The sequence below is a fragment of the Zonotrichia albicollis genome, chromosome 6 (genome assembly GCF_047830755.1).
Source record: "Zonotrichia albicollis isolate bZonAlb1 chromosome 6, bZonAlb1.hap1, whole genome shotgun sequence".
Classification (NCBI taxonomy): Eukaryota; Metazoa; Chordata; class Aves; order Passeriformes; family Passerellidae; genus Zonotrichia; species Zonotrichia albicollis.
In genome coordinates, this window is record NC_133824.1 from 45,050,636 (window position 1) to 45,077,503 (window position 26,868).

Consider the following 26,868-nt stretch of genomic DNA (forward strand, 5'->3'; position numbering starts at 1 on the left):
TTTTTTAAACTGGGCATTGAGCTGAATCCTTAATATGATTCTGGGGCTTGCCTCCCTTGTGAGCTGTTTCTTAAATAAATACCAGTAAAGGACAAGTCTGAGCTTAACTTTGGCTCACTGTTATGAGTCACCCTTTCATCCCAGCTGTATTTTCCTTGCTGCTGGAACTGTGGTCAAAACTTCCTTTTTTATAGACTAGATGTGAAAATACTTATTTGGTGAGCAGAAATAATAAGCACAAATTTGAAGACTCTAAAGTGTAAAAGCCAGTGATGATAACCAAATCAGCTTGGCAGCATTATGTATGTTATAGAAACACAGACAAGCTTCATAGAGCAACATTTTATAGCTTAGTTTATATTTTTAGTTTACAATGTAATTTGGACACTCATTCCATTGATTTTTAAATGGAAGGTCTATGAAACCATAATTGTTTATAAACATGCTTCCTATGGATTTCCTCAGAGCTTTCAATACTCAAGTGATACTAGTCTATATATCTGATCATTGAAGAAAACTATGGGGCTTCCAGTAATAAAAGAACAAAATTCTCAGTACAATGACAGTAATGGCAGCTTTCAGCCTGTATCGTTCAGCCTTCATCAGAAGGATGTTTTAGATGGAATGATAGGGAGAAAAATGGGCCAAATTTACTGGCAGTAATTCTTAAAGACAGTAAGATGTAGCATTGATAAACTTTGTGACGTTGAACTTCTCTGTTGCCTTTGAAATGAAAGTATGGTTGGCAATGAAGGTTTGTCCCCAAATATCATTTGCTGGCAATTTTTCCTGTGCATCCTTAATAAAGTTAACTTTATCCCTTTTGTTTTCCCACACAGGGGAGAAGCCCTATGTGTGTACAGTTCCTGGCTGTGACAAACGTTTCACAGAGTATTCCAGTTTATACAAACATCATGTTGTACATACTCATTCCAAACCCTACAACTGCAATCACTGTGGGAAGACCTACAAGCAGATCTCTACCCTTGCTATGCACAAACGGACAGCACACAACGATACAGAGCCCATTGAGGAAGAACAAGAGGCTTTCTTTGAGCCACCTCCAGGTTAGAATTGCAGCCTTTGAATCTCTAGATGGGGGATGGTATTTTGCTGGGGGATTTTGGTAGCCAAGGAAATGAAAACACAGATAAAAAGTCAAAGTACTTAATAAAGAGATCTTAATTTCTCTGTAAGACTTTTTAGGGTGGTAGGCAACTTGTAAACAGAAATTGCATGGTAATTGGCCAGATAATAAACTAATTTATAGCACTCATGGGGTTTAGAGAGAAATTTGAGTTGAAATCTCAGCAAACCTGCTAAAAACATGAATGTGGCTAAGGGACCAGAGAGAATCTAAGCTGATTACAACTTACTGGACTTTTGTTAGGGATTTTTCGAAGAGTGTGTATATATGTAACACCATGGCTGGTGACAATCTTTTGAGTAAAGGCTCTGCCTTGAGAAAAAAAATCTGTTTCTGCAGTACAGTGATAGGGGCTGACTTTGCTGTGGTTTAGAGCAGTTTCTGTAAACTGTCCTAGAGGCAGAGATGGAAAGGAGCTGCTGGGCTGCAGTACTCCTCAGAGTTTGCTGCTCATGGTATTATGAGTATAAAGGATCAGACTGAAGGAAATACTGTGAAAGGACAAACACCACTTGTCAAATTGTGATTTTTGGATGTGCCTGAAGATCAGAAATATCCCCACAAACTGTTTTGGTTAGCAAAGTTGTTTTGCACCATGTTCGTGGGAAACTGCACTGAACGCCTCAAGCAGACTTGCTATAGCTTAATTCCTTCCTTTAAAGGAATGATAACATTTATTTGCTGAGGTTAAACATTTATAAAGATAATGAATTTACTTAAATCTTCACACAAAGGCATGTCACTAGATTCTTCTGTATGTTGGTTAATTAATAACTTTAAAAAAAATATCCAGTTGTGTTTGCATGGAGTCCCTTGCTTGGAGAGGTTAACATTTAATGAATAAATTAGAAATGTTTATCACATTTTGATATTTGCTTACAAACTGAATGCATATGTAGTATTTATGTGTCTTTAAACTGATTGCTAGAAGATTATACCCCCAGTTCCCAAAATAAGACTTTCTGACTTGCTTCTGGTATCTTTCCTTCTTTTATTTTTCTCATCTTTCCACTAATTTTTTCTGTTGGAGTGCTTAAAACCTTCAGACAAGACTGGAACTTGTCATTGGCTCTCCTGGGAGCATTTAGAGTATGGAAAGTAACCTCTTGCCTCTTTGTATCCAATAGGTCAAGGTGAAGATGTGCTCAAAGGCTCCCAGATCACCTATGTGACAGGTGTTGAGGGAGAAGATGTCATTTCTGCACAGGTTGCTACAGTCACTCAGTCAGGATTAGGCCAACAAGTAGCGCTCATATCCCAGGATGGAACCCAACATGTAAGTGACTCATGCTGACAAAACCAGGCTGAGAATTGAGCACAGGTTGTAGCTTCTCCATGGGCTCTCTGGAATCGCACAGGATTCTGGATAAATGTTGGTGGAAAGAAGCTTCTTTGGAGCTGTGTCAGGATATCTTTAGGGTTGTGCTCCTGTGGAGTACCTAAGTGAAACCACATATTCCAGCACATGAAACTGTAAAGTTTTCCAGACTTAGGGATCAGTCTCTCCTTGTTATCTTTGTCACTCTGAAAAGAACTTTTTAAACAACTGCTATATATACAGCCTGTTTCTGAGGCTTCTCACAATTCCCAGATTATGCTGTTAATATCTGAGGAGCATCTTCACTGTCTTCTCTGCACACACTTTGGGGGGTTGAGGGGTGGGAAGTCTTTCCAGTCCAGGTGCTTCCTTTACAAGCAGTTTGGTTGGTAGTGTGCAGTTTCTAACATAAACTAAAGGATAAGGAATCCTTTGATACTATTTTCCACTTGAATATTCCTATGGCTTTTTTTAATGTTTTTCATGGATACATGTTTTTAAGGATTTCATCTGAAATTTCTTTGGAAGGGGATTTCAACACAACTCTCTTAATTCACTGTGGCAGTGTATTGAAGGCTTTTGAGAAAAAAATTTCTGTATCAGCTGGCAGGGCAACTGAAGTACCAGTAATATATATATGAAAGATATATTCTGAATTCAGACTGAAATAAAATATCCAAGGGTCCTGATACAGTGCCAGGACATTGGAAATTGCAGCAATACTAAGTAACTGGCATTTCTACTCTCTAAAATGAAGTCCTGCAGAAGTCATGACATAGAATTCTTACATTTAAATTATCTTTCATCTTGACTTCAGTTCTGGGATTTATTAACTTGTAAATCAGACATCAAATTATATATCTGATACCTTAATGCATTTGTACTGAAGACATCAGTAATTTATGTCATTAATTAGTTATGGATTGTTTATTTGTGGCTTAAATTCTAAGCCCTCACAGGGCTGTTTAGTATTTACATCAAGATCAAAGTATGTCAGGTGGTACAACCTTAAATCTCACTGACCTCTGTGGAAGACACATGCATAAATAATCTGTTATGCTGTTATTTGGGATAACATGGAGTTGTGGGCTCTGGGATTAGGCTTGCATCCTCTCCTACTCCTGAGGGCCATATTGTGTTCTGTGAGCAGGTCAGTGTGTCTGAAAGGTCAGAGCTGTTGGTTCCCAGCCAGTGGGGCAGAGGGAATGAGGCTGGAGCAGCTCTGAGCCCTTCCCTGCCTCAGGAGCTGCTGTGTGTTGCAGGTGAACATTTCCCAGGCAGACATGCAGGCCATCGGCAACACCATCACCATGGTGACACAAGATGGCACCACCATCACCGTCCCTGCCCACGATGCCGTCATCTCCTCGGCTGGCACGCACTCGGTGGCCATGGTCACTGCAGAGGGCACCGAGGGACAGCAGGTGAGGTCACTGCCCTGCACTCCTGCTCCTGTCCCCTCAGGGCTGGTGGCAAGGAGGCCCTGAGCCACCACACTGCTGCCACTGATGCAGATTTAGCTCAGCAGTTCCCAGCACCTGGCCCACACATCCCCTCCTAAGTGCCTGATGTGTCCTACCCAGGGCTGCACATCTGTAGGTTTTAATGTTTTAAAAACAAGGGGACACCAAGGAAAAAAAAAATCTGAGGTTCCAGTCCAATGATTCATTTAGGTGTCTGTAAAGTAACACCTAGAAATGCCAAGCTTTTCCCCCAAAGTCACACAGTAAATGTGTGACAGAACTAAGTATAGAATCCAGTATGAACTATAATTTCATTGGTTAATATTATGGGACTGTAATTTATTTGGCAGATGGGAAACATTTGTGTAAGTCTGTATCTGTGGGTTGGTTTTTAATGTACAGATAAAACAGCTAACCTTTTAGTACAAATATGATGTTATCTTTAACTTAAAATTCACTCTACTGTTCTAAAATTACACCACATGAAAATTAAGATAGTTATTAATCTCTGTGTAGATAATCACAGATCTGTAGGTGCATTTATTGAATTGCTGCAGTCATGAGGATATTTATATTTTAAGAGGTAGTACTAATTTGGAGAACACAATTATGGCAACTTTTCTTTTGCACAATACAATTATGCTGATGAGTGATCCCAGCTTTGAAGGCAGTGGTGGTAGGAGGTGAGGGGCAGGAACAGATGTGCCAGGCAGGTGACTGTGTCCCTTTGTCCTGAAGGTTGCAATTGTGGCCCAGGACCTAGCAGCGTTTCACAGTGCCTCCTCAGAAATGGGACACCAGCAGCACGGACACCACCTAGTGACTACAGAAACCAGACCTGTCACATTGTTGGCCACATCCAATGGGACACAAATTGCAGTACAGGTAAGATGGGGAGAAATGGTTTTTTAGTGTTTCTTACTTCTAGAGCTAGAAGCTACCTAGTCAGGTAACAAAATTATTTGAATAAGCTTGGTTTCCTGAAAAATAAATAGCCCACTACTAAATTATCTCATATTTAAAATAATATATAGTGTTAGGAAGAGGAATAAACAGCATCTCATTTTCCAAATCTACTTGTAGAACTCAGAAATAAGGGGAAGGCTGGGGGAGGTCTAAACTTCAAGTCAACCAAGTAGTTCATGGACTCACAGGTTTTCATTGAAAAAGTGCTTTTGTTCATCCTTCAGCTTTACATATAGAATTTATAACAAGATATAAATCCAAACCCTCACTAATAAATTGGTATGAACTTATAAAATTAGCAAATTTGTTATTTGAACCTTGAAATGCTAATAGCAAAATAGGGCAAACAGTTATAAAGAAAGATTAATAATCAGAAATCTCTGGAAATAGTGACCTTCTGTAATGTGCCAAACCAGCACAGTACAAACAGTCTCTGTAAATAGTTCCTCACATTGTTCAAACACTGTCAGGAAAAGGTAATTTCTAGGTATGAAAGAGCTCTTAAGAGCTCAGATTGAAAGGAATAATATTAATATCCTCAAGCAGAAACAAGAGATTGTTATTTTACCCTTTGTTAAAATGCAAAGTAGCAAGTGAGATGCTGGTGAAAGTTGAGAAGCCCTGAATTCTGAACTCCTCTCTTTTGAGTAAGTTGGCACTAATCAAAACTGCCTGTAAGAGAAACCATGACAGAAGGCAATTTTTGCATGAGGGAAAGAAAAAAAGTAGCTAAAAAGGTCCTTTGAATGAAAGGAAAACAGGCACTCTCTGCACAAGCCCCTCTTCTGTTACCAGCAATGGGGCATTAACTTAAGTCTCTTTACATTAATTAAACTTAAAATACACAAATAGAAGAGAGGGATTTTAAAATTAAAATACTGTTGATTATTCCTGAGGGTTTGATTGGCTTTTCTCTTGTACTTCAATACTAACAAATTATTCCATTTGGTTTCTAAGTCCTGGTAAAGCCAGTAGCCTGATAGTCCTACTGAAATCCTAACGAGGTGCAAACAGAGCTCTTGCTTTGAGTGGATCCTGAATGTGATATGCAGTGACTGTAAAATAACAAGTGATACCTAGAATTGTCCCATTAGGTCAAACAATTTGGTTTTACCTTTTACACTCTCATATGTGTTTTTTTCTGAGCTAATAGGTAACGGCCAGCTTTACATTTTTTTGTGCGGTTGAGGTTGTCTTCAGTGTTCCCATGAACACAGTATAGAACTCCATGGGTTCCCTCCCAAAATTGTGTCAAGTTGTATTTATTCAGGGTTGCTTATCTTACTTCTGGTAGTACCAGATAGTTAAGAGAGGAAATTAACTGTAGAATCAAACAGTGTCATCACAACAGCTTTTTTATGCATTTGGGATTCTGCAATAAATGAACACTTTTTTAATAAATTAATGTCACATGGTGTTCCAAAGAGCTGACTTTCTGTTAAGAGAGTTAGGAAAAATGAAGATGTTTGCTTGCTTTACAAGTGATAAAATGAAATGCAACAGCCACTATGACTTCAGTGCCTGGTCTGAACTTTGTAATATCTGCCAAGTAAAATATCACCTACTTTGTGGGTCATGAAGTGTGTTTATCATGCAGCAGTTCTTTGAAGCACATGTATTTGGTGGTTACACATAAACTCAGTGTAATCTCCTATCAGAACTTTTTGGATGCATTTATTATCTAAGTGTAACATTTTTGACTTCTTTCTGTTTGAATGTGTTTGTTTCAGCTTGGAGAACAACAGTCTCTGGAAGAAGCCATTAGAATAGCCTCCAGAATACAACAGGGGGAAACACCAGGGATTGATGATTAACTTGTAAAACTGCTACCAGAACAATAGAGTGAAAGGTATTTTATTTTCAACCAACAAAGGTCCATGCCAGCAACAGCCCGTAAAAACTTTGAAGTCCCCCACTCACTGATACTGTGTACACATTTTATGCAAGAGTGAAGAACATTTTCTAAGTTTTGTGTACATAACCCTTGGAATGGACTGACATCATCTACTTCCAACCGTTGCATTCAGGAATATGGAATTAGGATTATATAGTAAACTTCCTTGTTATCCTTTCATCAGATTTCAGACTGGTCTACAAGCAAGTAAAAAATAGAAGTATTGGAATTAATTTTTAATGTCATGTACAAATAATGAAGGCATTACTGAAGATTTCAGCTGTTTAAATAACCATTTCAGGAACCCTTACAAGTAATAAAGGCAACAAAGCCTTTTTAAATTGCATTCCATTAATGGAAAAGTCTTGGATTTTGAGCCTACTACTGTAAATCTTCGTATTTTGATTTGTTTCATACAGATTTGAATACTCTTTAGATTATCTACCCCATCTCATTCATTGTAAATACAGACTGTTAATGCTGGAAGTGCTAATTATATTATCTTTAAATTGGATTATGTACAAAGAACTGGTTGTTGAATATTAAAGAAAGTAAATCTAATGATTTTGTTTCTTTACATATTTTACTTAAGATGTTACTCCTGAATTATTATGCAATAAAATATAGCAAGATTGTATTGTTTAGATAGGATGATATTGTCATGTGACATACTGTTTTACTTCTTACTGAGACTGAAGTTCAAATTATTTATTTACAGCCTTGTATAAATTTTTCCAAAGTTTATTTATCATAAACTGAATTTTTTGGCATTAATTTTGATCCTAATCCACTATAGTGTATTAAGGAATACTGGTAATAGTTATTTCAGACATTCTAAAACACTACAAGAGTGATTTTTCACTAAAAGGTGAAGTTCCCCATTTTCAAGTGAACTATTTTCAAATGGTGCATTTGCAGCAAAAGTCCAAGTACTAATAGTTGTTTTCAACAGTTCTGAGTGCCTGCTGCTACCATTCAGTACCTAGGATGTGCTTGATAATCAGTGCTTTTGAAAATCAGGACACAAGTTACTAGGAAAAAGGGATTAATGATGATGTAAGTACAATGCTCCTCTCCAACTATCATTCTGTAAAGGAAAAAATCCATTGTAGATATGTCTAAAATATACAGCAAAATGTAACTTTCAATTTTTTTTATATGAAGAAGTGTTTTTACTCTTGTCTTGTTAGCAAGCTGGTTAAGCAAGTTAAACACTTTTGGCTTCCTGTAAGATTCAGTGCTTATTTCAGATTAGTGTCAAGAGCACTTCTGAAACTGAAGCCTCACCTTTAGCTTTCTCAAGGGAAGGATTGAACAGCCTCTGGACAAAGTCTCTATTAAGGAATCCCAAGTGCACATCCTACATGAAAAAATAAAGTCCATAACTAAGTACCTTGAGGTGTTTGACCTCAGAAAGGCCAAGTTTGAATAGAATGAGCCAGTTTATTGTGAATTACTGTATCAGTGTGGGTTGTAGCCTTTTATGTTTTCTACACAGAAGCAGTGAGAGAATACAGTACTGTGGGATAGATGCGGACAAAGGAAAGGCCATTCTCTGCATAAACTACAAAGTAAAACTTGAAAACATATAGGTTGTCTGTAACTTTTGTATAGGATTGAGGTTGCTTGCTCACTTAGGTGCCAGTTTTCCTGAAATGTTGTAAATCTTGATATCCCATGGAGATAAATGTACTATGCAAGGAGGATTAATTGCCTGTCAACTAGATCAGTTTCTTAGTACTTATCACCTTTTAGAAATTAAAGTTGTATCATTTGATGTGAATGTTCAAGGTTTTTTTTTTTCCTTAAATTTCCTTGCTAATAGTTTCTGAAAATGGTGGCTGGAACAGTGACTTTGACTTAGCAAAGAAATAACTTCAGTTTTTATTTCTTTTCATTTCCCAGGACATTTCCTGACCACTGTACAAATGTGAGTATTCCTTCTCTTTCATACAAGTTGGTTTGCTGCAAGGTGTTCATTCACAACCAGCTCAGTCAGGAAAGCTGTGGTATTTTAAAAATTATTTCTGTGACTGTTACCTTATCAGTTACTCTTGCAAAACTCCCAAGTCAAAGGTGGTGCTCCCATGTTTTGCTAGCTCCCTCTACACAAATAAGGTAAAATGCTTAGTGTTTAAAGAAGAGCTGAGGTGATTATGTGTGCCTTAGCTGCAAGGCCTGCCCTCATAACAGACCTTGGTGGTTCTCCCCTGCTGCTTCCCTGCAGCCAGCAGTGGAAGGAGCTGTTTTGGTAGCTGAGGCTGCACGTTGGCATTGGAAGGTCCTGTAGCAAAGTTTAGACAGAACAAGATTGGGTTAGATAGACAGGAAAATTGGCAAAAAGGATTTCAGGAGGAGGAAGCAGAGATTATGACAGCACTGGGTGTTTGGCAGTGGAAATCTCTGTACTTTACCCACAGATTCTACTCCTCTTTTGAAAACTGTCTCAGAGGGAATGCTGTGGCACACACAAAGAAGTAGCTTGTAGAAGATAAGCCCTGTAAAGCAAATGAGCTCAGTGTATCACCACTGCCTCTTGCAGACTGACTCCCACATTTCCCGTAGGATTTTTCTCTTGTGTGTCAATTCCAGGTCTGTACCAATTCTCCCTATGAAGGAATTATCCCGAAGTCTTTCCAGGCCTCGCAGTCAACTTTTCCCTTTTAAGTATCTCTCCAGATTTTCCCTCTGGTGGCCTTTGCTTTGCGGTAGTTTAGTCTCTCCTGATAGTGAAAGAGGTGATTATTTTCGGTGCTGCAGGCTGGTGACCTATTGTGCCAGACACACTCTGCATAACAACAGGACGGCTTTTACCGCGAAGGGCTAATGGTTTTCATAGGAGTAAATCCTGCTGTGAACAGCCCTCATCCTGCTGTTGGGACTAAGGCCGGCTCAGCTGACCGATACCGCAGGGCCCCTGTGAGACGGGCACGTGGTGTCTGCCCAGCACAGGGCAGGACGGGCTCAGCAGTGATAAACAAACACAGGCTGAGCTTTGTTCTGCTTCCCGACCCTCCTCACCCCTCCAATACTGCCCCAGTTTGTCCCACTGCCCGCTCTGGGTTCTGCGAGGGTTCTGCTGTAGCAGGGAAATCCCTGTGCCTTGCTCGTGCAGTGCACCCAGGGAGCCTTCCCCAGGGAAGCATGGAGTGGAGTAGGGATCTCATCGAAAATGCTTCTGAATCTGGCAACTCCAGCTCTACAGATGTTGAGAGTTGTCACTCTGCATCTTAAGCTGACCAAGATGAAACCTGTTCTGTTCACTCTGAGTTTGTCATTGAATGGAAACAAAATTTCTGTGAAATTTTCAAACAGCACTAATATCTGCGTGATGTGCAAACTGATTTTCTTAAGCAGTAAGGTTTTGAGACTGGAAATGACAGGTAACTTGTGTCCTGTTCAGCTATTAACTTAGAGTTGTTTGAAGCTTTTAAAAATGTATTTATTCAGCATGCATCGTTTTTGTCTTGAAAAAGTGGAAATTGCCTTGTCTTTGCAGATGCATAAAATCAAACTCCAGCCCCTTGTTTATAAAAACGTACTCCTACTTTTTTATTTGCAAAGTATGTATTTGACACCATTTTCCCAAAAGTATCCTGTGTTCTACGGATAAAACCCTCTAAAGCATAGACACCTATGACAACAAAGCAGAAATCAAGAGCTATTTTCAAAAGCTGAGGCAGAGAAGCAAGCATTTTTCCTTGTTGTGTTATCTGTATTGTAAATTGTCCCATCAGTTTGGCATTCCTTTGATTCTGTTTTTCATTCTGCTGGTGGAGTTCACTTGGCCAGAGGAAAATGTAACAATCTCATTAGGCCATCACCATTAGCACTGAGCTGTTGACACCTCAGCCTATCAGGAAGGGGTGATACCAGACTTTCTAACCGGGGGTTATATTCAAAGCAGACTTTAATTATCCCAATAAACATAAAAGCTTATACAATTATCCTAATACACATAGAAGCCTATATCAACAAGTGAGCACTTGGTCCTACACAGTCTGTGTATTTATCTCTGCTGGAAATGTGACCCCCTTAAATCCAATCCATCTCAGGTTCTGAAACAATAAGAGTTTTCTTTGGATTATTACTGTTCTGTTTAATTATTTGCAGCACTTTGCTCAAAGGAATGACAAACCATTTACACTTTCAGGGCACCAGTAACTGCCTGGAACTTTTCCTGTAAGTAAAAAGTATCTTATGTGGTAGTCAAAACCCACAGTGTTTTACCCTTTCTTTTGTTTAAATCCATCATCAACCTTTAAGTTGAATTGCTGCTGCTTTTTACTTATTTTTCAAGAGACTTGTGGACTCTCCATCGTGTTACTGCTTGGTTCTGTAGGATTTGCTGAGAGGTTCCTGAACAGGTATCTTAGTGAGGCAGGACAAGGGCAAGAGACTGACTTTCCAGCACCTGGCAGGTCTGCTGGCATAACAAAAACTACCAAAAGGATGTAAAAAGCTCCTGGAGATACAACAATGGTCCAAAGCTACATCTCCAGTGGGGTTTTCTCCCTGGTGTGCAATAACTCAGGGCTAAGTCAGATTTTAATATCGGTTGTAAAGACTGAAAAATCAGAAAGTGCAAGAATGGTTTGTGGGACAGGTGGGATAAGCTGATTTTTGTTTTTAAACAGATACATTCAAGACAGTGAGAGACAGATTTTTAAAAAATCTTTTTATCTGCACACCTAAAAATGTTTGTAAAATGTCTTACCTTAAATGATGCACTTAAGAGATTATTAGAAGAGTAGTAGATTTGGAAAAAGGCACAGTACCTTTCATGGTTTTGCATGTTCCCTGAAGGGGAAAAAGGAAGCAGGTAGGTTAGTGATAGAGGTAAATTAGTAGTGTAGTGACTACTTAGTTTCTGTGCATTAGACATTGTGACTTTTCAATTGCTGGTACAAAATCTTTCTATTTTGATAATTTTAACTTGGCCTCAACAGAGGATTGGGATATTGTAATTGTACAAGTTTCAGTCATGGCAATCTTCCACTCTTCAGATGTTTTGGAGGAGATTTCTTACCTGAATACAACTCTCAGGAACAGATTGTTTTGCCATTTTCTGGTTAAGCAGATTTCAAGTGTTAAGAGGTAAACTTAAAAGCAAAAAAGGGAGTCACTAAAAACTGTCATGAGTGTTTGCTCTCATAGTCATAGAGAATTACTGAATTGTATGTGACTGCTTGGCACAATCTGTACTTTTTTAATGTACTTTGTACATTTTAACTTCTGAATACCTTTGGATTTTCCCTGAAATTCCTAGATTTTGGATCCAGAAACTGTTCTTTACTTTGTGGAAACCTTGGTGCTGTCAAAATCACTGTTCTATTCTCTACCTTGTTCTCTTGCTGTTATTATTTAGAGTTCCTGGGTGAATAAATCCCTAAGCAATGTTCTCTGTGCCTCAGACTATAGACTGAAAAGAGAACAAAGACTGGCAGCACCAGCTATTGGCATGTCTTTGGATATACAAAGTCCATTTTTGATGGGAAACACATTTAACTCTGGACCTTGTAATTGAAGAGAAGGAGGCTGCCAGCTAACAGCAGCTGTTAGCAGCACAACCCCAGATAAAATAATCTTTAAACTGCTCACCTTTAGGCTGTCAGTGGCCCAGACACATCTCCCAGTTGGCACACTCCCACTGCGACTGTCCTGGGAATGTCTCTGAACATGCCAAGTCCTGTGTGAGCACTGGAATGCCATTGCTGGCACTGGTGATAAGCACACTGCTCCCTGGGTACCTGCTGAAAACCAAGATAAAAGCTGGGAAAACAGCAAAGATCTCTCTCTGCTCTCAGTTCTCCACCATCAGCCTTGGCACAGCTGCCTGTTGTGTTTCTGTTCTTCATAGAAGCAGCTTTACCTTCTTCCTCTTCTGCTCTCTCACTCCATTCACACCTGCCCTGATGAGGTGAATTATGCTGGCTGATGTAGAATGGGTTTCAGCCAGATTTTGGCAGAACTCTTCCTATTTGATGGAAGTGGTTTTGGAGGATTCCAGATGAGCTTGCAAGTGCAGGAACCCTGACAAGATGGCAATGCCACTTCTCTGGCAGTTCTGACAGCCAGACAAATTGGCCATTGTTCTATTTCTTCCTCATTTTTTACTTCCCCTGCTACCCACAACAGTTGGAAACAATGGTTTTCTTGAGCTTGAAAACTCCTGGTTAAAAGCAGCTGTTTGCCTGTGAATGTGTGCAGCTCCAGATAAATATTTCTAGTAGCAAAATCTTCAGTGCACCTTAGGAACAAGTACTATAAAAAGAACAAATTTTGTAAATATATATCCTGAAAACTGTTAAACCACTCAAATTTGGAGGAGTATCAGCCAGGCACTGCCTAGCCATCAGTTTGTGTGTTGTTACATCTGTTGGAAGAATCAGGGCTTGAGTCTGCAAGATCTGTAGCAGTTCAGAGGTGCAATTTAATCAGCTTCAGAGAATTTGGGATGATTTGGCACAGTGTGGAAACCTGAAGAGCTTTTCCTGTTCTGGTCATGTGCATTGCTCAGGTGCTCTCTGGGAGGGAGTTGGCTCTGTGGGGCTCCTCATGCTCATCACAGGTGTCACAAAGGGAGCAGAATTTCCCTCAGTCTGGGCAAAAGTCATCTCTTCAACACACCTGCTCATGGTCCTGTCAGACTACAGCAAAACAATGGGTGTGAGTTCAGAGCAGCACATACACAGAGCCTGAAATAAACAGGGCAACGAGACTTCTCGTTTTTAATACCTTTATTTTAAGTGATCGGCTCAGGATTGGGCAGCTCGGTAGGACTGCAGCCTCCTGTCATCTCTCTCAGGGCGACCCAGAAGAGGAGGAAATGCGCAGCTTTGTCCACTACGGGTAGAGCTAGGGATCAGATCCTCGTGACAGTCTTTAAGGATATGGTGATCCCTTCGTTGTTGCATGGGCCTCAGTCTCGCCTCCTCCCAGACCTGGCCCGGGGGCTCTCCAAGACAGGGTGAGGAACAACGAAGGTTTTCAGTATCTCTGCAGGCCCAGCACTCCACTCCTCTTACCCAGACATCACTCCTGTCTCTCAACTCTTAGGTGGCTCGTTGTTTTTGGGGTTTTCTCCGTGCATTTGGAATAGGGGTCCCAAACAGCATGCTGGTCCTTAGAGTATTTTGCATATCCCTCCCTCCAAAGTCTCTTCTCCTCACTGTTCGGGGAGGTCCCCACCCTTTACTGTCTGAGAGAAGAGCTATTAATTCGCCCCAGTCGGGGCTTTTACCGATACAAAACCAACTATTAACAACAGCGACCCGTAATTACCATAACACAGGCAGCAGCCCAGCAGTAGTGGTAACCTTTTTCTCACAGAAAAAAATCAACTGAATTTTTGTTCATAACAGAGCCTGTGAACTCTTACACAGCAGCTGTGCATTTTGTTGGCTACATATTTATTCACTGCTTCCCTTTCTTAATTGCTTTCAGATTGCAAATAAACTTGCTTTTAAAATCACTATGTTACTGTTGTCTCCTTATTTCTCTATTCCTTTTTTCATTTCCTCTCCTGTCTTCTCCTCAGAAATACTTTCTTCTCTGTACAATTCTGAATTGTAGCACTTGATTTTGTCCCACTAAACTGTTCCAGTGATTAGTAATTCATTAGCAATTCATTCAATTACAACAGGGCTTCTGAACTTCAGTTTGTCACTTGCTGTCACCAAATACTGTGTCTGTAGACTCCAGGAAACATGAGGTATATTAGGTTGAGTTTGGGAAGGAAACTGCAGGCTTTGACATTACAGGGGGAGGAATTTATTGAAAGCTTACAGTCTTTAAACTTTTTCAAAGAAAAGGAAACTTCATTTATGACTGAAGCAAGCCACAGATAGTGGCTGGAAAGTTTTGAGTCACTTATAAGAATTGCTCTGTGAACTCTGATTGGAGAAAATGGTGATGGAGATTCTATTTTTACATAACCTTCTCTTACATCGTCTGTTCTAAAACTTGAATGCTTCAGTTAGTACTTGCTGCACAGGGGACTTAATTTTTAAAAATGAATATTTTAAATGGAATGTTAGTGTGGTTCTAAATTATTTTACATCAAGTGGGTTTATACTTGACTTGATGTAACCCTATCTCTGTCCCATTTTCATAGGTTATGCTGGCTACTTTCAGTTTTCTGAAACCTGTTTTCAGTTTTCTCCAAAATGCAAATCTCAAGACTTGGGCTCCTGTGGCTCATCACTGCTTGTCCTAAAACCAGAACAGCTGTCTGCAGAGAAATGGGTATTTTCAGGCAGAAGAAGTTAAAGAATTTGGCATTGCCAGAAGTGGAATAGGGGACACCGCCATCCATCCCTGTGGGTGCGAGGTTCTGCTCTCCAGGCATGTGTCAGGGGCAGCACATGAGGATTGTGTGCCGGGCGCGGAGGGGATCTCCGGTGAGGCAGGAGAGGGGCTGTGCTGCAGCGTCCGAGCATCCCAGCTTGGCTCCGAGCGATGAATGGATCCCGGCACTGCCTGCGTGCCCGGGGAGCAGCGCTACACGTGTACCTCGCTGGGTTCGGGTTCCCCGGGGCTCCCGTGGCTGGAAAAACTCCTATTTCTTCATGTGCTTTGTTACCCAAGGAGCTCGTTTTAAGGCGATTTGGTTCAGAAGAGAGGGGCAGGTTTATCTGTTGGGTGTAACCAGACAGAAAACAAAGCCAAGAGGCAAAGTGGTGGCACCCGTAGGGAGACACGTCTAATGACAGCATCCAGCATCCACGGCGTTCGCTGTGCTGGGGCTGGGGTCCGTCTGGAAGCGTCCCACGGGAGCGAGCGGCGCGGGCAGCGCCCCGGCCCTTTAAACCACGTGCGTGCCGCTCCTGTAAATACAGCAATGGGTCTGGCTGGAAAGGAAAAACGCGCCTTTAACCGGCGTAGAAGCTGCTGTTTTTATTATTAATTAATTAAATACTGTGTTATTGTTATTATTATTATTATTGTCAATTTTGCGCGCTCAGTTCCAGCAACTCTACGGGAGCCAGACCACGTTGCAGAGGAGCGGGGAGCGGCAGTCCCGCAGGGCGGCGCGCTGTCTCCGCGGTGTCCCGGGAGCTGCCCGGCGGGGCGGGCGCTGTCGCCGCGGCACTCCCGGCGCTCCCGGACGCCGTCTCCAGGCGGTTCCCGCTGCCCGGGCGGGGCCACCCCGGGGCTAAAATGGCGCCGGGCGCGCGCCTCACGGGCGGACACGTTTGCGCGGCCGCCTCGGGGCGGGGCCCCGCTCCGGCCCCGCCCCCCCGCTCGCGCCAAAGCGGCCCGTGACGCGGCCTCGCACGGCCCCGCCCCCGCGCGCCGTGTTTTCAAACCCGGTGGGCGGGCGCGATTGGCCGGCGTGCGCGACACGTGACCAACGGTCGCGGGAAAGCCGCGGAGTCCGAACGGCGCGCGGCGGGACCGTTCGTGGGCAGCGCGAGCCGAACCGGCACCGCACGCGGGCGGAGCGCGGGCAGCGCAGCGGGAGCGACACGGGCGGAGCGGCCGCCATGAGCTTCCTCAGCCTGCAGAGGGCGGCGCCGCCGCGGCGCGTCTCGGCCCGGCGGGCGGCGGCCCCGATCCGGCAGAAGCTGCTGTTCCTGAGCGGCCACAGCGACTGCGAGGAGGAGGAGGAAGAGGAGGAGGAGGAAGGCTGCGGCAGCAGCAGCGCCAACAGCACCGGCGAGGACTCGGCGTTCCAGGAGGCGGACTCTCCGCTCTCGGCCGCGCGCACCCCGGCGCGGAGCGACCCGCCCCTGCTGGAGGAGGAGGAGGAGGAGATGGAGCCGGCGGCGGCGCCGCTGCCGGACGAGGGGGACTCGTGGGAGGAGGAAGGCTTCGGCTCGTCGCCGGTCAAGTCGCCCGGAGCCTATTTCCTGCTCGACTCGCCCTCGCCGCTGGCCCCGCACAAGGGCCGGCGCTGCTGCGAGCGCTCCCCGCCGCACCCGGCGGCCGGCGGGTACCGGGGGGCGCGGGGCGAGGAGCCCGGCTCACCACTGCCCGACTACCCGGGCACGCCGCCGCACAAGACCCTGCGCAAGCTGCGCCTGTTCGACACGCCGCACACGCCCAAGGTGAGCCGGGCTAGTCCGTTATGTAACGGCGGGGGCGCCGCTCGGGACCGCGCCGGGGGCTCCGGCCGGGACGGGGCGGGGCGGCGCCGCCTCCCGACGGGACACGGGGCGAGCCGCTTACTTAGATGTTAGTCATATAGAAACACAAATGTTTCCCGAGTTTGGCAGTGTTTTGTGGAAGGCATGTTTGAAAAGTGCGAGCGTGGAGTGTTAAAGCTCCTGGAGTGCGTGCTGGAACGTGGAGTGGGCGTTGGTTCGTAGGGGTGTAGCCCGAAAGTTAAAGCTCGGCTTGGGGTGTGATCCTGAGCGTGTCTCGGTGAGCTGGCGTGTCCTAGGAGGAGTTTCTTCACAGGAAGGGTGACTGGACATGGGAATGGAATGCCCTGGGAGGTGGTGAGGTCACCGTCCCTGGAGGTGTTTAAGGAAGGATGACCGATGGCTCTCGGTGCCGTGGGCTGGGTGATGACGCGGCGGGGCCCGATGATCTCAGAGGCTGCTCCGTTCCGATGGGCGCTGCTGCCGTGTGCCAGCGCTGCTTCAGCCTCTGCACTCCTCCTGCATCGAACGTGAAACACTTCGGTGCTCGGAAACTGGGGGAGTCCAAAGTTTAGAGGGAGACATGGATAGCAGCTCTTAACTCTGTCAATAGCAGACTTTTGGAAGGCATTTCAACTTTTGAACTCGACGCTGTGTAAAATCCCTTATAGTGAATTTAAATCTAGTGGTAATTGGCTTCCTTTCTTCATTACTTTTCATATAGCCCTTTAGAAGTAATCCTGGGATAATCCCCGGGGATAATCTCCCAGGGGTCTATAGGCTATAGATGGAAAACAACTGACTTAAGGTGTGAGGAAGGCTTCCTTCTTAATTGGTTTTCTACAGCTTCCATCTCCAGGGAGGGTTCACTGGTGAAAATCAGTGGTACAAGTTTGTAAAAGGTGACATTGGTGGTGATTTTACACCTTGTCAGTGGCAGACGCTTCAGAGCTGCAAAAGTTTTGTGGAATATGATACTAGAAACAAGTTCTTAACGCAGCAGTTCAGTGGGGTTCTTAAATTAGGTGGCCAAATACGACATAGGTTATCTTTGGAAGAATCAGTTGGTTCAGGTATCCAGTGGAAGTACAGAAATGTGTCCTGAGAAGCACAGGTCTTCATCTAGGGCAGATTTCAGGATTGCAGTTGAGATTCCCATGTACTGAGTGTTCTTCCCTGTGGTGGTTTAGGCTTTAGTTGTGTCAAGTCTTTATTTTGTTGTTAGGATAAGATGATGCTCCTGCTTGTGATCCAATCATCCCTGCATCCTCACCAGGATGGAGGAGACTCAGGTGCAGGGGGGAGGTTTAGTTATGTGCCTGGAGGATGCCTGGTCTGCCAAGTTACCACCCAGAAGATGAGTTTTGGATATTTAACTGGCAGTGCAGCCATGCTGCCAATTCTTGAAACGATTTTTGTAGGCTCAGAATTTGCTGTTTAAGATTGTCACTTAAATTTGTAGAAACCAAAGATCATTTCATGTCTGATCTAGCTTCCACATCGTGCACGTGCAAATAGTGATACAGTACAGGATTGTCCGGGTTTCATCTGTGTTTATTTAATGGACAAAGATTTGCCCAAGAAGTTTAGGTGATTAAATGATTAAAGACAGAAAAAGGTTACTCTCATCATCAGCTTTGCTGTCTTTTAATTTTAATATTTGTTTGCTTGAACTGTTTCTGTGTAGGGTAGAAAGCATTATGGTTTCTTAGACAGGCTTTTTGATGGAAATGCAGATATTTAAACAACTGATGCTAACTTTAATTAGACAATACTGTAATGATGGCTTCAGGCATTACCTGACTATTTAATATCTAAGGCAATGTCAGGGTCATGAATGACTAAAAATATTTTGGTTTTGTTTGCTTTTTTTAAATACAGAGTTTGCTTTCTAAAGCACAAGGTTTAGGCTCCAGCTCAGTCAAACTTCGAGGGGGCTCACTGTTTATGAATGTTGGGAAATCAGAGAAGCAAGAAGAAGATTTTAGACAAACACCTCATGTGAACATCAATCCCTTCACTCCTGACTCCATGTTCCTTCACAACTCTGATGGCAAATGTCGGAGGAGGAAGAGGATACACTGGAATGAGTGAGTGACTTGTAGCTTCCTTTGTTAAACTTGTATTTAGAGCTACTTTTGCCTGCAAAGATTTTGCTACAAATTGCTTCTAAGAATGTATTTTTGCTTGCAGGTTGTTAGTAATGTATAATACAGCTCTTAAAGGATGTGCTTTAAGAGGCATGATAGCATGAAATAGTCATTTAGCATTAGATCTTTTGATTACTGTACAGAGAGCATAGACTAGGCTGTGTGCTGATCTTTTTCCCTTCACACAATGGGCCATACACAGTCTTTCATTCAGGAGGAAAAAAATGCATTAAATACAAGTGTGAAACCTGTAGAAAGAAATGACAAAGATATTAGCGTGGCAATTTTATGAGTTTGTGTTTACAGATGTCTAGTGTTCAATTAGTAAACTAAAGTTAGATAGGAAAACTAGATCTCAAAAAAATTCAACAGCTTCTGGGCTTCAGTTCTAAGTTTACTTAAACCATGTCTGGTGTGAATTTCAGCTCTTGTGGGGAGGACATGGAACCAAGTGATGGAGAGCCTGAAGAGGAAACCATGAGACCTGCAAAGGTATTTAATCTTTAAGCCTTGATACTAATTTAAGCAGTTTGTGTATCTGCAGACCTAAATATTTTCCTTGGTAATATTTGCAGAGGATAACAATAACAGAAAGTAACATGAAGTCACGGTATGCAACCGAATTCCATGAACTGGAGAAGATTGGGTCTGGTGAATTTGGCTCTGTGTTTAAGTGTGTGAAGAGGCTGGATGGCTGCATCTATGCAATCAAACGATCCAAGAAACCCCTGGCTGGCTCAGTGGACGAGTGAGTACTTCCTGCTCTTAAAACTTAAAAGTCTTCTCTTGGTGTTTCTTCTTGGCTCTTTGTGTTGGTGTCTAGAGAAGGCATTTAAGAGGAAAGTATAAAACAAATATAAATTAAATGTAAAATAGATACAATTTTAAAGCAACTTGATTTTTTTCTTCCCCACCCACTCCCCAAGTACTGTGCAGTACTGGGGAGAAAAGGCTGATTGGCCTCTCTCCTGCCAGATGTTTGTCCCAGTATTCTGTGTGGAAACAGACTGCTCTCAAAGTGACTTCCTTACACTTCTTTGTAAAGGTCATCTTTGAGAGATGGAAGGAGGGCACTGTTTCCAACTGAGTCCTCATCCTTGTCAGCTTTATTGGCGTGTAGATGAGTTAAGTCAGTTTGAGGGTATTTTTTGGCATTTGTGAATGAGCCTGTGATTCAGGACTTTCCCCCACACTTCACTGTGGGGAATAGTTGTTTGAATAGTTTATAAGTATTTGAACACACAATAGTGTGTTCAGATAGTTATAATATAAACCTCCCAAGTCTGAGTTGCACAAAATTGCATACCAGACTTACAATCTGGGGAATGTTGAGTTCAGTCAAACCCTTGGCTTATAAGCACTTTTATTTTTTGCCTAGAACTTTAGTCATGCATCTTAAAGTTTGCTATTGCTACTGGTTGGCAAGTATGTAATGGAAGTGTGGCTCTCACACCAAACTATTGTTTTGATGTTCCATAGATTAAGTCTTTTAATATAATGTAAATTATTTTAACTGTTTGGACATAAGTACAAATCCAGCTTAGGGTGTTATGGAATTGAATAGGAAGATTTTAATTAGAAATACCTACTGTAATAAGGAATGGTACTAATTTCGTGTCACAATACTCACATGTGCTGTTTTTTGTGACTAACAGGCAGAATGCTTTAAGAGAGGTCTATGCACATGCAGTTCTGGGACAGCATTCCCATGTAGTGAGGTACTACTCTGCATGGGCAGAAGATGATCACATGCTTATACAGAATGAATATTGCAATGGTAAGTAAAGAAGGCATACAGGTATCTACAAGCTGTTAACAATAGTTGGGAACTGGTTACCCTACTCATAGCCCATGCTGTCTTTCAAGTGACTGGTATTCCTTTCTGGAAAAGGCTTAGCAGATGGATGAAGCAAAAACTGTACAAAGTTTCAGACCAAGTCATGCATGTTCAAGCATACTGGAAGTACTGTGAGGTGTTTGTGAGCAGAAGAACTTCTCTTTCTTCTGTACAGTAGTACAAGCTGGAATAGAGAAAATTGCTAGAATTTCCATTAAAAAGGAGATTAAACTTGATTCGGAAGCATTTTTCTATTGTTGACAGAGATTTGGAATAGAGAGAGCCCTTTCCCTTGTGTTGATGTCCTGTTAGTCTGACAACTACAGGAGGAAAGATTTTTATTATATTGTTATATGGCTGAAAAGAGGATACAGCACCATATTTTACACTTACTGTATATTGCCAGCAAGTTCTCTGTGATGTATTCACTTAGTTTTGGGAGCTAGTTGTTGTTACTTTGTCAGCTGTTTGATGCAAAAGTATAACTTGTTTTTTTAATGGTGTTCCAGGTGGCAGTTTAGCAGATGCCATAAGTGAAAATTACAGGAATATGCGTTACTTTACTGAACCAGAACTGAAGGACTTGTTGCTTCAAGTGGCTCGAGGTTTAAAGTACATTCATTCAATGTCCCTGGTACACATGGACATCAAACCTAGTAAGTTTGTAACTACTTTACTCTCTGTTGACAACTTGCTCAGTTCATTTAATCTGCTGAAGAAAAATGAACAGTTAGCCACACCTTACTAACTGTAAATTCTTCCCTGAAGCTCTGAATAGGAGCACAAAGATGTCAGTTATAAAATTGGCCAGCAGACCTAAACTGTTGAGTTTATCTTGGGTCCTTTTTGTGTAATTGACTCTACTTGCATAACACTTGGCTGCCTTCCCAGCAGAGGGGCCACAGCGAATCAGTTATAGCTTCTCACTCTTTGAACAGGGTTTATATACAAATAAAACTTCTGCATGGCTAAAGGAAACTGTAGTGAAACTAGGTCAAGTACAAATGGTACAGGAATGTTTGTTTTAACAATTCTGCTCTTTTTCAGGTAACATTTTCATATCTAGAACATCAGTCCCGAGTATAACTCTAGAGGAAGGCGATGATGATGACTGGTCATCTGACAGAGTAATTTTTAAAATAGGTGAGAAAAAACACGCTTGTGTGCAAAAGAATTGCATCATCTCGTTGTCTTCTGAAAATTAACTTTCTTTCCTCCTTGCAGGTGACCTGGGCCATGTAACTCGAGTCTCTAGTCCTCAAGTGGAAGAAGGTGACAGCCGTTTCCTTGCAAATGAAGTCCTACAAGAGGTAACTGTTCTGTTTGTGGGAAGCAATGATGTTAGGCCTGTATGCTGTTTCCTTTAGGGAAAAAATGGTGAATTTACTTTTCTTTTTTTCTTTTGAAGAACTACACTCACTTGCCAAAGGCGGATATCTTTGCTCTCGCTCTGACTGTTGTCTGTGCTGCTGGTGCTGAGCCTCTTCCAACCAACGGGGACCAGTGGCACGAAATCCGGCAAGGAAAGCTGCCCAGGCTGCCACAAGTGCTTTCTCAAGAATTGCTAGACTTACTAAAAGTAAGAACTCCTGTAGTAGTGGCTCGCTGATAAGTGTGATTTATTGTCTTGCTGGCCTTGACAAGGATGCCTTGTGTTGTTTTTCCCCAAGGTTATGATTAATCCTGATCCTGAGAAAAGGCCTTCGGCTGTGGCCCTGGTGAAGCATTCGGTGCTTCTCTCTGCCGCAAAAAAGAGCGCAGAGCAGCTGCGGATAGAGCTGAACGCTGAAAAATTCAAGAACTCCCTCTTGCAAAAGTAAGTAGGGCCTTGGAGTCCTTAACAGAACTTCATTTCTAACAGGTTCTCGCCTGAGAGTGAAGTGATGATAAAACAGGGGTGTCCTTGTTTGTGGGTGAGATCCACAAATCTGTATGCATGTGCGTTTCTGAGAGTGCAAAGTGGGTCATGGAACTTTAAAAGGAACTTTCTCCACAGAAAGAACTCTTGAACACTCTAAGGGAATCTCAAAAGCACTGTTAGTATTCGAGGCATACAAAACATTATGGTTTTAAACAGATGTATCCGGACAGTGCACACTTCTGTGACAGGTATAGCCTAGCTTATGTCTGTATGATTTGAGTCTGTGTTTTCCTAGGTCATTTGTACATTGAAATGTTGGAAAATGACTTAAATTACTTGTTTTGAACCTAAATGGAGTGGCACATCAGGAAAGTTATTGGACTAATCTGACTTGTACACAGCAGTGTTACTGGGTCAGCAGAGAATCATTTGTATCCAGAGGTCATCTTGTCCTACCCCTTGCTCAAACACTCACTCTGAATTAAAGTTTGGGAAAAGAGATTCCCTTTAGGAAAGTCTGATTTCTGCTTGAATTTCAGGGAAAGAGTTAGTAAATCAATAAGCAGCTATCTGACACTTTCACTTCAGTTATCTTTACATGTGTTATACATAATGGGCAGGCTTTTATGAGGGAATATAGATCACTGATTTATTTTGGAGTGATATGTCTTGAATGAAGATGTTAATTTCACATTCAGGTTCACTCCATTGTTACCGGCTTATCTTGCCACTGCTAGTCTGACCGCAGCCAGATGTACTGGATTAGCTGGTTATCTTTATAATATTATTAATTACATTGAAAGAATAATCAGACAATTTGTGCAGGTTGCTAAAGGGCAGATTTGCTGAGGTAAGTTGCTTGTTTATATGAAGACAACATCTTTTTACACCACTTGAAAAAGAAAAATGGCAAAGCTAGTGTTTTGTGAAGATTCCTTCTAGCCTGGCAGCAAGGATACATCCTTGTAAATCTAAGAATGACTTAAAAACAACATTTAGCCACAGTAATTTTTACTGTTGTGTGGCATAGTGCTCCATAAAATACTTCAGGTAGTTTGGGGGGACAGGGTTTTTTCTGTTGGATTTGTTTTTTCTTAAATTTCTGCATTTGAACCATTTAAAATACCACTTTAGTGTGTAAGTCATCTTCAGTGAAAAAAAATCCTTTTAAGGCAACTCAGGTTTTCTACTGTGTTGTCCTCTTCAGAAGAAGGAAGAATTCAAGATTTCTAGGCAAGAACTCAAGACTTCTAGGGAAGAGTGGAAGGATATTGTAAAACTAAATTTCCTGGTAATGTGGTGTGGTGGTTGGGCAAGCACACGAGTGTGCATTTGTTCACAAGGAAGAGGACTGAAAATTGGTTGCATTCTCTTCCAGTAAACTGGCACAGTGAAAAATGTGGGGGTGATTAGATGAGGCACGGGTGTTAACTCTGGCTTACAAGAATGGGAATTGCTTATTAAAGTAAAACATGTAGCTTAAAACTGAATACACCTGCACCAATGTGCAGCAAGCTTGTAACATTTGATTTTGCTTTGCAGCCAGGTGTGAAATGAGATTACAAATACTCATGGTAGAGAAAGTTCTTTAATGGATAGTTTGAGATTGTGGAAGGGAGAGGGGGAAGGCTGAGGTTTAGCCATATGTCATTATTTGAAGAAAGGAGAAAAGCAGTGTATGGGGGAAATGTTTATAAAGATAGCGGTGCTCTTTCATTGGACTACTTTATGATTTTATCCTGAGTTAGATTTAACTTTGTCCTCAGGCTGGGTATTGGTAATTCTCTGAAACAGAGCAATTGGCAGAATGTTGCACAGGGGCAATGGCCTGTGCTGCCTTCAGTGACTCTGCCTTGCAGGCTCCCATTTTTGTTAGGCAGAAAATGTGGAGGTGGTGATCAGCTTTTGATGTGGGTATGCAAAAGGAAAGGGATGCTTCCTGAGCTGTCTGTTGCCAGTTACCCACACCTGTGTTCATCTAATTGTCTGACTCCCACAGAAGTTCAGGTGTGGCTGAATTTGCTTCCTTTGGGCAAGCTTTGGTAATGAACTCTGACTTAACACGAGCCTTGTGCTAGGAGGTAAAAGTGTGATGGTGTTCACAGGGGTCTGAGGATGAGAGTAGAGATGAGGATCTGACTCCATGTTTCAGAAGGTTTGATTTATTATTTTATTATATATATTATATTAAAACTATACTAAAAGAATAGAATAGAGGATTTCATCAGAAGGCTGGCTAAGAATAGAAAAAGAAGGTATGAATAACAAAGGCTTGTGTCTCAGACAGAGTCTGAGCCAGCTGAGTGTGATTGGCCATTAATTAGAAACAACTCTATGGGACCAATCACAGATCTACCTGTTGCATTCCCCAGCAGCAGATAACTATTGTTTACGTTTTGTTCCTGAGGCTTCTCAGGAGAAAAAATCTTTAAGAAAAGATTTTTCATAAAAGATGTCTGTGACAAAAGCACCCTCCTGAGTCCTGGTAATTGAAGTGCTGAGCTGCTTGCAGCAGGCTGGATTTCAGAATTTTGAGTTGTGTGAATTTTTCATTTCCTTCCCTTGCTTTTCAAAAGAAAGAACATCTGTACAAGTAATGAGCATGCCACCTCTGCCGTCTGGCTGTTAACAGGGGGATGTGAATCATAACGCTCTCAGTATGACCTAAACCTGACCCGAAGTTTGGATGTTGACTGCTGTATCTGTGTTGCTGTGTGTGGCTGTGCTGAGCCGTGTCCCTGTGTTGCAGGGAGCTGAAGAAGGCGCAGCTGGCCAAGGCGGCGGCCGAGGAGCGCGCGCTCTTCACGGACAGGATGGCCACGCGCTCGGCGACGCAGAGCCGCCCGTCGCGCCTCATCGGCAAGAAGATGAACCGCTCGCTGAGCCTCACCATCTACTGACCCACCCCAGCCAGCAACTGGGGGAGCCTTCAGCTCCTCTTCCTTGTCCTGTAGGCAGTATCACCAGTTTGACAGCTCTTGCTTCTGGTTTTTACTCGTACCCTATGGCTGGTTCTGCATTCACCATCGGGGCTGATGGACTCGGTTACTCTCCTGGATGTTACTCCATAAGCCTTCAGTTACACTGTTAGATGTTATGTTGTCCCAGGGTTAACCACTATAGTGGTGTGCTGCTTTGTAGTGTTACAGCGTTGTAATAAGAAGCAATATCCCTAATCTTTTAAGAAGGAGGGAGGGGGCCTTACTTTGATAGTTAATTTTTTTTTTTTGGAGCAGAGGGGGAATAAATTTTAAAAGACAGGCTTTAAGGCCACCTACAGTCAATGTACCTGATGTCAGGTAGACTTCTGTTGTGAATTTTATTTGTATATTCAACTGGGAGCACTTTGTAGGCATTGCATAAACCACAGCTTAGGAACCTGTGGAATTAAGTGCCATGTGGAACTGCTGCTATTTTTAGTTCAATGTCCTTGCTGTAAACTGTAGCATTAAAACAATCATTCTTGTGTTAATAGGCTTCTTGTTAAAGCAATTACGTGAAACAAATGTAAGCTGCATTTTAGTGAAGGCAGCATTTTTCTCTCAAAGCTAGTGCATTGTGAAAAAATGCACCAATTTAATATTTGGGCTCTGTATTAGTGTAGTGCAATTGTTAATGTCTTTGCTATTGATGTTTTGTTCTACTTTCTAATAAGGTTCTCTGAATGTTCATATTTTCTTCAGTTGCCTATTCTTGGGCTATTGTATGTTTGGTTTTTTTATGTTGGAATACTTGTAAATAGTTGTTTAGTGTGTTCAGGTTGTTTTTCATTGTTTATGTACATAAGTTTGATCATGCTTATAGTGTACTATACAGAAACTGCAGTTTGGGATGCCAGCAGACACAGTTTAACAATTCAGTCTGAAGTTCCAATATGTGGAACAGAATGTGGCCATGGAACCAATGCTGATGTTGAACTTAGGCTGACAGAAGAACTGTTCTGATTACTGGCTTGTCTCTTTATTCATTTTACTTAAAACAATGTTTCCCTTTTGTGCTCTATTTGTTCTTACTAGTGTGGAATTTGAATATTAAAGTTAAAAGTTCTGTTTGTTTAATATTGTGTAACACTTATTTAACTTTGTAGTTACAGAAATAAAATACTGAGTTGGGAATATACTATGGCAAGTCCTGATGAGATCTG

The 26,868-nt window shown here is 42.2% G+C and overlaps 2 protein-coding genes across 7 annotated transcripts in view; both read left to right on the forward strand.

Moving 5' to 3' along the window:
* Positions 1-8,565, forward strand: part of ZNF143 (zinc finger protein 143) — a 37,818-nt gene extending 29,253 nt beyond the window's left edge. For all 6 annotated transcript variants that reach the window (XM_074543421.1, XM_074543423.1, XM_074543422.1 and 3 more), the window contains exons 12-16: positions 840-1,067; positions 2,275-2,423; positions 3,728-3,889; positions 4,667-4,813; positions 6,625-8,565. In XM_074543421.1, coding sequence (XP_074399522.1) covers positions 840-1,067; positions 2,275-2,423; positions 3,728-3,889; positions 4,667-4,813; positions 6,625-6,708 — 770 coding nt within the window. In that variant the 3' untranslated portion in view covers positions 6,709-8,565. The remainder of the gene's footprint in view (positions 1-839; positions 1,068-2,274; positions 2,424-3,727; positions 3,890-4,666; positions 4,814-6,624) is intronic.
* A 7,521-nt stretch (positions 8,566-16,086) lies between these two features.
* WEE1 (WEE1 G2 checkpoint kinase) lies at positions 16,087-26,782 on the forward strand. The gene is made up of 11 exons (XM_005486652.4): positions 16,087-16,840; positions 18,758-18,966; positions 19,452-19,518; positions 19,602-19,774; positions 20,682-20,803; positions 21,373-21,519; positions 21,911-22,006; positions 22,088-22,173; positions 22,272-22,442; positions 22,534-22,679; positions 25,474-26,782. Exons 1-11 carry the CDS (start codon positions 16,277-16,279, stop codon positions 25,622-25,624), a joined length of 1,932 nt encoding a protein of 643 aa, XP_005486709.1. The 5' UTR covers positions 16,087-16,276; the 3' UTR covers positions 25,625-26,782.
* Positions 26,783-26,868: the final 86 nt, after the last annotated feature.